This window comes from Pholcus phalangioides, unplaced genomic scaffold, assembly GCF_987345545.1.
Source record: "Pholcus phalangioides strain wild (caught in Gottingen) unplaced genomic scaffold, Ppha-v1.0 ptg000009l_1, whole genome shotgun sequence".
NCBI classification, from domain to species: Eukaryota; Metazoa; Arthropoda; class Arachnida; order Araneae; family Pholcidae; genus Pholcus; species Pholcus phalangioides.
Genome location: NW_028301602.1, coordinates 49,493,680 through 49,506,865, shown reverse-complemented (window position 1 = coordinate 49,506,865; position 13,186 = coordinate 49,493,680). Strand labels below are relative to the sequence as shown.

At 35.4% G+C, this 13,186-nt stretch overlaps 1 protein-coding gene across 2 annotated transcripts in view; it reads right to left on the bottom strand.

Annotated features, from left to right (window-relative positions):
• The window catches only part of Acat1 (Acetyl-CoA acetyltransferase 1), a 175,609-nt gene that overhangs the window by 129,063 nt on the left and 33,360 nt on the right, over positions 1–13,186 (bottom strand). Inside the window, exons 3-4 of one of the 2 annotated variants that reach the window (XM_089236469.1) lie at positions 2,913–3,008; positions 735–835 (exon numbers count right to left, since the gene is read on the bottom strand). In XM_089236469.1, the coding sequence (XP_089092595.1) occupies positions 735–835; positions 2,913–3,008 (197 nt within the window). Of the gene's footprint in view, positions 1–734; positions 836–2,908; positions 3,009–13,186 lie in introns of both variants that reach the window. The other variant, XM_089236470.1, reaches the window with a different exon arrangement.

The following is a 13,186-nucleotide window of genomic DNA, read 5'->3' as shown; positions in this document are numbered from 1 at the left end:
TTTCATTTATATCTTCTCAAGTATGAAAATTAATGTCTCCATATTGTCTTTTTTGATATTTTTTTGCATAAATTCATGTGGGTTAGGATATTTTAAAATTAGTTATGAGCCCGTGAAGAGTGCATCGAAAAAATTCCACAGGTTTAACTAAGGATTTTTGGAAGCTGGAACAGACAGATGGATAACTTGAAGTTCAGGGGGGGGGGGGGGATCGAAATACCTAGCGCCCCTTAAAAAAAGAAAAATATATATTCATTTCTACGTTTCTGTGTAAATCTAGATTTGTTTATTTCATGAATCGCGCAGGTCGCCATATTGGTTAACTTGGACACGGTTTGTATGTCCCTCAAGAAAAAAAAAGGGAGATATCACGTGATCCAAAAACGCCTCATTGAAGAAAACCCGGGCAGCGCCGGGTATTATAGCTAGTTGAAAATAAATTGTGTAACATGAAAAAAAGATTCAATCAGTATGCAAAATAAAATTTAGTATTTTAGCTTTTGTCAATCAAAATTTTCACGATTTTTGGTGTGTTTTTCCTTTCTTGTGCAAAAAAAAAAAAAAAAAAAAAATTCTCGAAAACTCTCTATCTTGAAATAGTTTTCGGTCCCATCAGTTTCAACATACAGATTTGACTGTATATGAAGCCGCTAAGTGATCCTAACCAGCCAAAGCTGCTCAATTTCAGATGTTGCTCATCTTATTCATTTTGCATTATATTAACTGATACTCACTTGGTGACCAAGCATCAAATTCTGTGCAGCAAGCATAACAGCTTTCATACCAGAGGCACAAACTTTGTTTACAGTTGTACATGCAGTTGATATATTTAGACCTAGATTACAAATACAATAATACTTACATACATTTTAAAATGCAGTAAAATATAGTTCATACACGATAAGATACTTTCCAAAGGAAAAATAAGAATATAGTAATAAATTTTACCCAAAATACTGTTAAAAGTAAATAAAATTACTACTTTATTTTCATGACACAAATTGCTCAACATCGTTGGCAAAGATGTGTCATGATGCAGAAGTTTTAACATAATTTTCATTTTTAAAAAGCTTTGGTATTCAAAAAAGCAAAGCATAATTCAGACATGAATGTTCTTCAGAATTACTTCATTAGAACTTGCCAAGATTACCCAGTAAATGATGGAAGAAATATGTTACAAATATCACCAGCTTGGGCAAACTTCATATACTATAGCAGAGACAATTGTTATAGCTTTTCGAATTTTTCAAAAGATTGCACTTCAATTTGTTTCAAATACCAGACACGCTCATTTCATACAAAAGTGAACTCTTATCCAAAAAAATGACCAACAGCAAACACAGTCCTACTCATCTCTTCAAAGGATTTATTAGTTTGTGGTTTTAGACCACATTCTCTGAAGATGGTCATTGCAGGGCCAAAATGCCTAAATCAGTGGAAAAAAAAAATATTAGTCTTTAAAGACGTTAAAAATGTTTTAAAATTATTTTTCTTTACTCATTTCATACACTTTTACTCTCTCAGCAATTATATACAAAATGTGATAGGTGTTCCAGATTCTTCCCAGTAAGCTTGGAAAAACGTCCACACAACAAGGAAATTAGAAAAACGCATGCCCACGCACACAAACGCCCATCGTAGTTTGAATTTTGGTTCGAGTAAAAATTTTAAAATCTGGTCACAAAGATTTTAAAAAACACGACTTGCTCAGCTGTATATTATGCCATCAGGATGATTTTTTTACTTCAAAACTTTTTTGTTGAAATTGAATAGTAATTTGATATGGTATAAATCTTGCATTTATGCCTCTCACATCAGGGATCTAGAGTGGATTAAGGGGGGTAGAGCCCGGAAACAAAAATATAGGAAATTATATGCAATGGCTCTGTTCCATAAGATACAAGATGTATTGTATAACAACCTTTAATCATAATATTAAAATGCCGCTTCACACATCTTCCTGCCTAGCAGTGAATTTGACAATCTGTACTAATCTGTAATAACTTTGGTATTTAACTGAAAAAATAGCATGATGGAGAATGTTGTAAAGGGTTTAAATTGAACAGATAACTTACTTAAAAAAAAAATGTGTGTGTGTGTGTGTGTGTTGCACTGCTTGAGTTCTTGGAACATGTAAAAGAGTGGACAAGTAAGCCTAAATTTCATTAAAAATTTAAATGATTGATAGAACTTTTATTATATTTTGAAGCATATCCTCATGTACTATCACTAAATGTTGATATAAATGAAAAAAAAAAAACTTAATTATGATAATGATGTAACCCAGAGTCTGCATTCAACAGTGAAAAATCTGATACTAAAGTCATAACATTGATCTTAACCAGTTTTTCGAAAGTCAAATCCAAAATTTTTGATAAAGCATTAAACACAAACCTTTCAATGAGCTTGAAAGTTATCAGATTTAATATGGTGTAATAATTTGTTTCAGTCTGGTATAAAAATGTTTCCTTGAATCACTAACAGAGTGGACATTTTCAGATGGGAAAAATATTGGAAAACAAAAGAAATGGTTTTTCCTAAAAAATATATATTTTTTGAAAATTGTAACTGCCAGTTTTATTAATCTATGGCACATATATAAAATGTGATTCCAAGTTTAAAAAAAAAAATATTTGCACCAAGTTTCTTTGTTCAACACTTTTTCAAGCTGGGACAACCAGATTTTGAGGTTTTGCTACAAACAATGATTTTTAAAAAAAATTAGAGGCCATCTGCAACAAATTAAGAAATACCAGATGACAGAATTAGAAAAAAAATTATTAAAATTGAAGAGCTAGAAAAAAATTTATATAACTACCAGAATGCTCTGAACTTTTATGAAAAAAATTGTAAAGTCTGACTTTTTTGGAAATGACCCAAATATAAATTCCTTCAAAATGATACATACATACCAGCACCCAGAGTAGCTTGTCTAGCTGGAGCCTGACCACAATTGGCTTGCAAAACCTGGCCCATATATACTTCTTGTACAACGTCTTTTGGAATTCCTAACATACATTAAATCTATTATAAAATATAATGCATAAATTTGAAAAGTCAATCAATACATTCTAATAATGGAAGTACCCTCCCGCAAGAGACAACACTCTGCCACAGACTTGACAACAAGGTAAGTTCGGCATCATAGTCCTGGCTTTCTTTCATCAGGGCTACAACTAGGTACATCTGGTGCCTCGGGTACTAGACTACTACTACTACTTTGCTGCATACCAACTCAGGCCATATCCCCATACAGAAGTTTACTACCGATCGCATTGTGTCTGAAACTTTTCTCTCTTGAGAAAGTCTTTCTCTCTCATGATGTACTTTACTCATCTTGAGCATGGAGGGCACTGCGCAAGGGCACATTGAAAAGGTGCTATCTATCGGTGGTCATCTCAGGTTCTGTAAGAAAAGAACCTAATCCTTGCCTTTCTCTGGATTTCTATTCAATTCCAATGCAATTCAACTTTATTCATTACATCATCAAACTTACATTGCGCAAAACGAAGAAAATTCCTCCAAGGGATCATTGCCGATGCATACTGGTGGACATGATCAAACTAACAATGAAAAAATGCAAGACAGAGAAATCGTCTATGAATATGACATACATACACATACATATACGCAGTCACAAAATATTACACCGATTTAAATTAAGATGAGTGATTTGTTTTATTCATATAACTAGCTATAATATCCATCACTGCCCGAGTTTTCTTCAATGAGGCTTTTTGGATCACGTGATATCCCCCTCTTTCTTTGAGGGACATGCAAACCGTGTCCTAAGTTAACCAATAAACCTAATTGATCAAACATAGTTCTCAAACATTGATCACCCACGACTCCCCAGAATAGTTAACCAAAAACCAATTTGGTTAACCAATATGGCGACTTCCTGCACGACTCATGAAATAAACAAAAATCTAGATTTAAAGAAACATAGATAAATTAATTTTTCCCCTTTTTTAAGGGGAGCTATGTATTTTGATTCCCCCCTCCTTGAACTTCAAGTTATCCATCTGCCTGTTTCAGTTTCAAAAAATGCTTAGTTAAAGCTGTGAAATTTTTTCGATGCACTTTCTACAGGCCCATAATTAATTTTAAAACATTCTAAACTATATGAATTTATGCAGTTGAATATTAAAAGACAATACAGAAACATTAATTTTCATGCTTGAGAAGATATAAATAAAAAGTTGAAATCAATATTATTGAATGGATATCCAACTCAAAAGTAGGTCTGGCTAATTACTTCATATTCAATCTCCTGCGCTTCGTATATCTATCTCTAAGCGACCTCAATATTTCAAAAATCAAGACTTCAATACAATTTTTAAAATTATTGATGCGACAGAAAACCCCACTAAATTTCGGCATTTTTGCAGCAATTTTCGGCAATTTTAACACTGATTTCTATGAGGATAGATCACCCTTTTCCTGATCCTCAAAGGGATGCCAATTATGATTCTGACATCTATTCAAAAAGCCTCGTTACTGGGAGTATTGAAATTGTGGCAAATCATTATAAAGGCATAAATATTATACATATACTGACAGCGTTGAAGAAATGATAAACCATTGTAAAGGCATATACACGTCTGAAACGCATTGCTAGGGAACCACGGTAACTGAAGTAAACATTCGGAAAGTGATTGTTGCCTGACAGTTTTTTGCCCATTTGGGGCATTTGCCTTGCTCTGAAGAAATTTTAAAGTACCCTATCATTCAAGTTGGGTCCCATTTGGTATATATGCAAAATTTGGTGACGATTGATCTAAAATTGTAGATTTGTATAGAGAACATACACACAGAAAATCAATTTTATATATATAGATTAAAATAAATTATAAATATGAAGCAAATAATTAGTATTAAAATAAATAATGGCAACAACAGAAGGTGTGATTCAGAAATATTTGAGTGATGGAGTAGTGTTTCCTTGTTTTTTTGCTAGAGCTCAATTGAAATAGGGGAAAAAATATATTGCATATTAAAAATAACTTTCAATATCATTTATAGAGAGCAAATATTGTTTGAGACGGTTTTTTAATACAAATAATGAAGTGCAATCTGCCATTCATCAAGAATGTCAGATGGCAAATTGTTGTAGAATTTTGGAACAAGAAACGTAAAATGATTTCTCTTTACTGTTTTATGAATAATTGGCATAGATATTACTAAATCTACTCGTTGTTCTTGAAGTATTGAAATGTAGATCAAGTTGATTTTTATTTAGAAGGATCAGTGAAAATATAGTTAATGAAACGGTTGGGAGGGTATATTCAGGTGGAGAAAAAGTTTGTGTGTGTGTATGAGAGAGTGGAATAATCGTTAGTAAGTGCTCTAATTATAATTTTTTTGTATTTGCGTAAGGTGCTTATGTAATTTCTTCCCCATACAGTCAGGCCATATAATAGATATGAATGAATAACGGCATAATAAAATGACAAATAGGAAAAGTTGATTTAAATATTGCTTAAGGTAATAGAATTTGTATAGGGTGCATCAAAGTTTTAATTGTATGTGTTTTCCATTTTAGGTTTTTATCTATATGTACGACAAGATACTTTAATGAAGATACTTGTTCTAAAGATGAGCATGTGCACGAAAAGTTATATGGGCAGTTTTGTCTATGAAAAATAATATTGCATCTAATATCTGTATTGTTATGCAAAGAAAAGCTCATAAATTTTTGTTGCTGCGTAATAATAATAATAGTAAAAAAGAAGAAGAAGAAAAGTAAGGAGAGAGCAGAGGTCAAAAGGTGATGAGAGCTCCCCTCCCGTCCCCAGGGAGAGAGAGAGAGAGAGAGAGAAAAAAGTGTTTTTATGAGTGTGTGACAGTGTGTGTGTGAGTGAGTATGAGTTGAGACCTCGAGCTGGTCAATTGTACAACGATTCCCTCGATCGGGATTTCGTGCGAGTTCATTTGTTATATTTGTGAATTAAAATTATCGTAAAATTATATTAAAAGTGTTTACAGTCCACTTCTTTCGAGTGAGTTATCGTCCACCTGGTCCGTCGAGCCGGAGAAAAGAACTGTGAAAAATGTCGTTCAAATCGGAGAAGACGTCTGTGGAGCGAGATTGTATTCGTTGAGTTCTTGTGTGACCACGAAAGAACTGTGAGTAGTGCTAAAATAATTCGGAATACGTAACTTTCATTGTCAAAATGTTCGCTGGAGCCAAAAAACAGGACTTGATCCAAGTTGCTCAGGACCTTGGAGAAATAGTCATCGAGAATGCGAAGGTGAGTGAGTTAAAAGAACTTATTTTGCAAAATCAAGCATGTGTAAAAGATCCCGACTTTGTAAAAGACTATCTAGCCACAATAATAGCAGATAGAAAGTCAGAGGAACTAAGAGAGGTTGAATTAGAACGCATGAAATTAGAGCGCGTCAAAACAGAATTAGAGTTAGAGTACGTGTAGAATTAAATTGTGACGGCACCGAACATAATAAAACAGAAGTAAAGGAAGACACAATTGAATCTCTCATTAAAAGTGTGAGAACTCTAACTGTTAGAGTACCCAATCAGCCGGAAGGTTGGGGGTATTTCTTCGCATCACTTGAAAGAGCATTTAACACAAAAAAAGTGCCAGAGAAATTTAAGTCAGAAATTTTATTGAATTTGTTGGGTGAAAAGGCAACCAACGTTTTGTCCCACATAAGCGATAATGAACTGTCAAATTATGATAAGGTAAAAGAAATTATTTTACGAGAGTACGAGCCTACACCGCAGGTTTGTCTAGAGAATTTTCGAAGGGCTCATCGTAATAATGAAACGCATGTGCAATTTGCGTCGAGGTTAAAAACGAGTTTCGATTACTATCTGAAGCTCAGAGGAGTGTCAGATTTTGACACATTAAAAGACCTCATTGTTGCAGATAAGTTGTTTGAGACATTAGATAGAGAAACTGCTTCTCATATTAGTGTGAGGCAAGGAGAAAAATGGTTTCGACCGCTTGAATTAGCTAAAGAGAGTGACATATATTTTGCTTCACGAGGTAGATCTCTCATTGAGAGCAATAGTGGGTTTCAAAAACAGCGAGGAAATTTCCACTTAAAAAATAATAAAAATGTGTCAAAGGTGTTTCTCTCGGATTCAAAAGACTCATTATGCGTACAATGCGGAATTGAAACTCACGCATTGTACAAGTGTTCTGATTACAGAAGCAAATCAGTGGACGAGAGAATTAAAATTGTAAAAAGTAATAATTTGTGCTTCAATTGTCTGTCATCTTCACATGGGGTGAAAAAATGCAGGTCGAGGTTCTCTTGCCCCAAGTGCAATAAAAGACACCACGTGACCCTGCATTTCCCCCGCGAAGAAGAAACTGTTGCTGCTGCTCCTGCAGGAAGAACGGAGATGACACATTCTCTCCCGAGCAATATAACGACGCCGAAACAGCACAATGCCAACCCCATAACAGCCACCAGCTGCATGGGAAACAAACAAAAAAAGACAGTTTTACTTAGTACAGCGAGATGCCTTGTAAAAGATAAGGATGGTCAATACCACAATGGTAGAGCGCTGCTAGATGGGGGCTCTATGTCGAACTTTGTAACCAGAAAGTTTGCAGAGAAACTTGAGTTGAAGAAAGAAAAAATAAATCTTGTTGTATCTTGCTTAAACGGAGCGTCAATGCCAATCAAGGGATGCGTGAGAGCCTCTCTCGCTAATAGAAGAAAGGACTATGAGAGGGAATTGGACTTCTTGATAGTGGAGAAAATAACAAATAGCACTCCCTCCCAAAAGTTAGAAGTGTCTATTGAGGGGATGAGGGACGTAAATTTAGCTGATCCAGAATATAACGAACCGGGACGCATAGATATATTGTTGGGAGCGGAAATATTTTATGAACTATTATTGACAGGACAAATTTCTCCTAGTGGCACAGATTTAATTCTGCAAAATATGGTGTTCGGGTACGTTGTAAGTGGCGCATTATCCACTAAAGAGAAACAAACAATAAAACAATACATTGTGGACTAGTTCAACAAGAGAACTTGAATAAAACAATGCAAAAATTTTGGGAAATTGAAAGTGTTGGAGAAAAGCCAGTAATATCAAAAGACAACGAAATTTGTGAAACCCATTACGAGGAGACTCATATGAGAGACAATAAGGGGCAGTATATAGTCACCATGCCTCTCAAGGAAGATCCCGGGTGCCTTGGAGAGTCCAAGAGTATGGCGTTAAAACAACTAAACTCACTGTGGAATCGATTAGAGAGAGACAAAAATTATCAGGCATTATACAAAGATTTTCTCAAAGAATATCTAGAACTTGGGCATATGAGTGAGGTGAATGAGACCACAGAGCCAAAGGTCACATATTACATGCCCCATCACGGTGTATACCGTCCTGATAAAACGACAACAAAACTACGAACTGTTTTTAATGCTTCCACGATTACCACAAAGGGCAATTCTTTGAATTCTCTTCAGTATAACGGAGGAGTGATCCAAGAGGATCTTTTTTCAATAATGATCCGATTCAGGAAGCACGAGTTTGCTTTCATTGCGGACATCGAAAAGATGTACCGAATCATAAAAATTCATCCGAGTCAAAAAAGCCTTCAAAGAATTTTGTGGAAGGAAGGCAAGAACGAGCCCATAAAAATTGATGAGTTGTCAACTGTAACTTACGGGACAGTGAGCGCACCCTTTCTCACCATGAGAACCTTGAAACAACTCGCACAGGATGAAGGAAACAATTTTCCTCTAGCGGCTCCTGTCCTAACCAGTGATTTTTATATGGATGACGTACTATCCGGTGCACCAACCTTGCTGGAAGCGAAAGAGCTTCAACAGCAACTGATAGGCATCCTCAATACTGCAGGCATGAAGCTGCATAAGTGGTGCGGAAATAATCCAGCGCTCATTCCAAAATTATTTTCAGATTGTGATTACACCTTTTCCGACCCAAGTGAAATAAAGGCTCTGGGAATTTCCTGGAAGCCAAGTGAAGATTGCTTTTCTTTCAGTGTGAAAGCTGACAGCAATACGGTATTCACCAAACGGAATGTTCTACCTACCATCGCAAGACTTTTTGATCCACTGGGATTGATAGGACCTGTGGTATCAAAAGCAAAAATTTTCATGCAGAAACTGTGGCTTCTGAAAATTGACTGGAATGATCCACTTCCAGCAAAAGAGGCACAAGAGTGGCACGAGTTCATCGAATCTCTTCTGTCTATAAATAACCTAAAAATAGATAGATGTATTTTGATATCTGAGCCAACTACGATCGAGATTCATGGGTTTGCAGATGCTTCTGAATCTGCATACGGGGCTGTTATCTATTGCAAGTCTACTTCATCTACCGGCCGCGTGAGAGTAAAAATGGTTTCGAGCAAATCAAGAGTAGCTCCAATTAAACGTACAACTATTCCGCGGTTGGAACTGTGCGCGGCAGTGTTACTAGCTAAGTTGATGAAGAGTATAAAAGCTTCACTGAAGCTCGACGTTTCAGCAGTGTATTTGTGGAGTGATTCTATGATTGTGCTGTCTTGGATCCAGAAAGAACCACATCTTCTGAAAACGTTCTTGGCAAATCGTGTAGCTACAATACAGGAACTAACAACTGTGCAACAATGGAGACATGTTTCATCCGAAGAAAATCCTGCAGATCTCATTTCCAGAGGTCTAGCTCCAGAGAGACTGGAACAAAGTGTTTTATGGTGGAACGGTCCAAAGTTTCTTATGGACAGTGAATACCCAAACAGAACGATCCCGTCAGCGGTCATACAAGATGACTTTCAGCGTGAATTCAAAATTTGCAGTATGAGTGACAATATGTGTGATATACAAACTTTTAGTGTTTCAGTTCGATCATTTATCAGTGATTTTTTGAATCTTAGTAATGTGTATATTAAGACTGTTCGTATTTTGAGTTTCATTTTTAGGTTTCTTAATAATTGTAAAAACAAGAAAAAATATAGTCCTTTAGATGCTGAAGAAATCAATAATGCTGAGCTGCAACTCGTGAAATTGATTCAAGGTGAGGAGTTCAAACCAGAACTCAAAGGTCTGAAAGAAAAAGGTAAGGTCCCTTTCGACAGTCCGATAAAAAGTTTGAATCCTTTTGTGGACGAAAAAGGAATCTTGAGAGTTGGTGGCCGATTAAATAATAGTACACTGGGCTATAATCAGAAGTTTCCTATTCTATTGCCCACAAAACACCGATTAACCAAGTTGATTGTTGTACATTATCATAATAAGTATCTACATTTAGGGCCACAAGCATTATTGAATCAACTCAGACAAAAGTTTTGGGTTATAAATGGTAAAAGTGTATGTAGAAAAATTGTTCATGATTGCATTGTGTGCTTTAAAGCTAAACCTATAACGGCTCAACAAATTATGGGTGTTTTACCTAAGGATCGTGTAACGAGAGATTTTGCATTCAACATTTCTGGTGTTGATTTTTGTGGACCCTTTTCTATAAAGTACAAAAATCAAAGAAAGGGTACCTTGAATAAAATATGTGTGTGTATTTTTGTATGTTTAGTGACGAAAGCGATCCATCTGGATATTGTTACTGATCTTACCACTGCTGCATTTATTGCAACTCTTAAAAGGTTCACTTCTCGAAGAGGAAAGTGTGTTAAGTTGTATTCAGATAATGCAAAAAATTTTGTGGGAGCAAATGTTGAGCTCAAAAACTTATACAACCTGGTAGCTCAACCAGATGAGGACCTTGCTGGCTATTTATCCTCGGATAGCATAGATTGGAAATTCATTCCTCCCCGAACACCAAACTTCGGTGGTCTCTGGGAAGCAGGAGTGAAATCTTGCAAATACCACTTAAAACGAACCATCGGCCAGACAAGGCTCACTTACGAAGAATTTCTTACTGTTTTGACTCAAATAGAAGGAGTCCTAAATTCTAGACCAATATCTGCCATGTCAGAAGACCCAAATGACTTGGAGGCCCTAACACCTGGTCATTTTCTTATTGGAAGACCGATCACCTCACTTCCAGAACCAGAGTTGACTTGGGTGCCAGAAAATCGGCTTAACCGATGGCAACAAACAACGAAATTCGTGCAAGTCATTTGGAAAAGGTGGCATCGAGAATATTTGAGTACATTACAGCAACGGAATAAGTGGTTCTTCGAAAAGGAAAACGTAAAAATAGGTGACATGGTCATTGTTAAAGAGGACAATTTACCTCCTTGTAAATGGTCTATAGGTCGAATTACGGAAACATATCCTGGCAAACAGGATAACAAGATTAGAGTGGTTGCTGCGAAAACGGCTTCAGGCACATATAAGCGACCTATTTCAAAATTGTGTATTTTACCTATGGAAAATTAATGTAAATATCGTATATTATGCTTTATTATGTATCGGAAAGTGTTAATTTATAATGTAATTGAGTGTGTCAATTTTCTTTATTCTGTGTATTTAGTTAAAATTTGTATTTGTTCAGGTTTTGATATGATCAGTTTTATATATTATTACATTATAATTGCAATTGGTTGAATGTTCAAAGAACATTGCAACGCCCGGCGGTATGTTGCTGCGTAATAATAATAATAGTAAAAAAGAAGAAGAAAAGTAAGGAGAGAGCAGAGGTCAAAAGGTGATGAGAGCTCCCCTCCCGTCCCCAGGGAGAGAGAGAGAGAGAGAAAAAAGTGTTTTTATGAGTGTGTGACAGTGTGTGTGTGAGTGAGTATGAGTTGAGACCTCGAGCTGGTCAATTGTACAACGATTCCCTCGATCGGGATTTCGTGCGAGTTCATTTGTTATATTTGTGAATTAAAATTATCGTAAAATTATATTAAAAGTGTTTACAGTCCACTTCTTTCGAGTGATTTATCGTCCAATTTTGTTTTCAATACATTAATTTTTAGATTTGCAGAAAACTAGCTGCAAACTTTAAGTCATGATTTATGGTGCTTGTTAAAGATTGAAGATATATTGCTGAACAAAGTAACGCAGTATCATCAGCAAATGTTATAATTTTAACAAATAAATCAAGGTTACAGAAATATAGTAAATAGAAGTGGATAGTAATGATAAATATAGTAAAAAGAAGTGGTCCTAAAGTAGATCCTTGAGGAACTCCTTTCTTCATGGACATCAGAGTACTAATGTATTTGCCACATTTAACTCTTTGGATCCTGTTTCTAAAGTATTATTTAAATAGGCAATGTGCATTACCTCTAATTCTATACAGTTGAAGTCTATTAAGTAGAATGGTATGGTCAACGCTGTCAAAACATTTCCATATATCTAGGAAGATGTTTTCTTTGATTTGTCTATATTATCAACAATATAGTTACTAAATTCAAGAACTACAGTTTTTATATTTCTATTTGGAAGAAACCTGTGTTGGTTGTTTGAAAAGAAATTATGCACATTTAAATATGAAAATAGTGTGTCTCTCATAATTGTTTCCACAATCTTTGATGCTGTGCAAAGAACCGAAACAAGTCTATAATTGTTTGCCATTTTTGTCACCTGCTTTGCAGATTGGGGTTATGATGGCATTTTTTTAATGAGTTTGGAAAAATTCCATTTTCCAAACTATCATTGATAAGCCTGGAAAATATCTGTAGAACATCATCCGGAATATGTTTCCGAACTTTTGCATTAATTGAATCAGAAGATGTAACTGAAGTTTTGATATTATTTACAACTAGCTATAATACCCGGCGCTGCCCGGGTTTTCTTCAATGAGGCTTTTTTGGATCACGTGACATGCCCCTCTTTCTTTGAGGGACATACAAACCGTGTCTAAGTTAACCAATATAGCGACGTCCTGCGCGACTCATGAAATAAACAAATCTAAATTTAAAGAAACGTAGAAATGAATAGTCCCCCCCCCTTTTTTTTTATGGGTGTTAGGTATTTCGATTCCCTCCCCCTGAACTTCAAGTCATCCATCTCTGCCTGTTTCAGCTTCCAAAAATGCTTAATTAAAGCTGTGGAATTTTTTCGATGCACTTTACGGGGCCCATAACTAATTTTAAAAACATCCTAAATGATATGAATTTATGCAAATAAATATCAAAAGACAATACGGAGACATTAATTTTCATGCTTTAGAAGATATAAATAAAAAGTTGAAATCAATGTTATTGCATTGGATATTCAACTCAAAATTAGGTCCGGCTAATTACTTCATACTTAATTTTCTGGGCTTCGTATCTCCAAGCGAATTCAATAT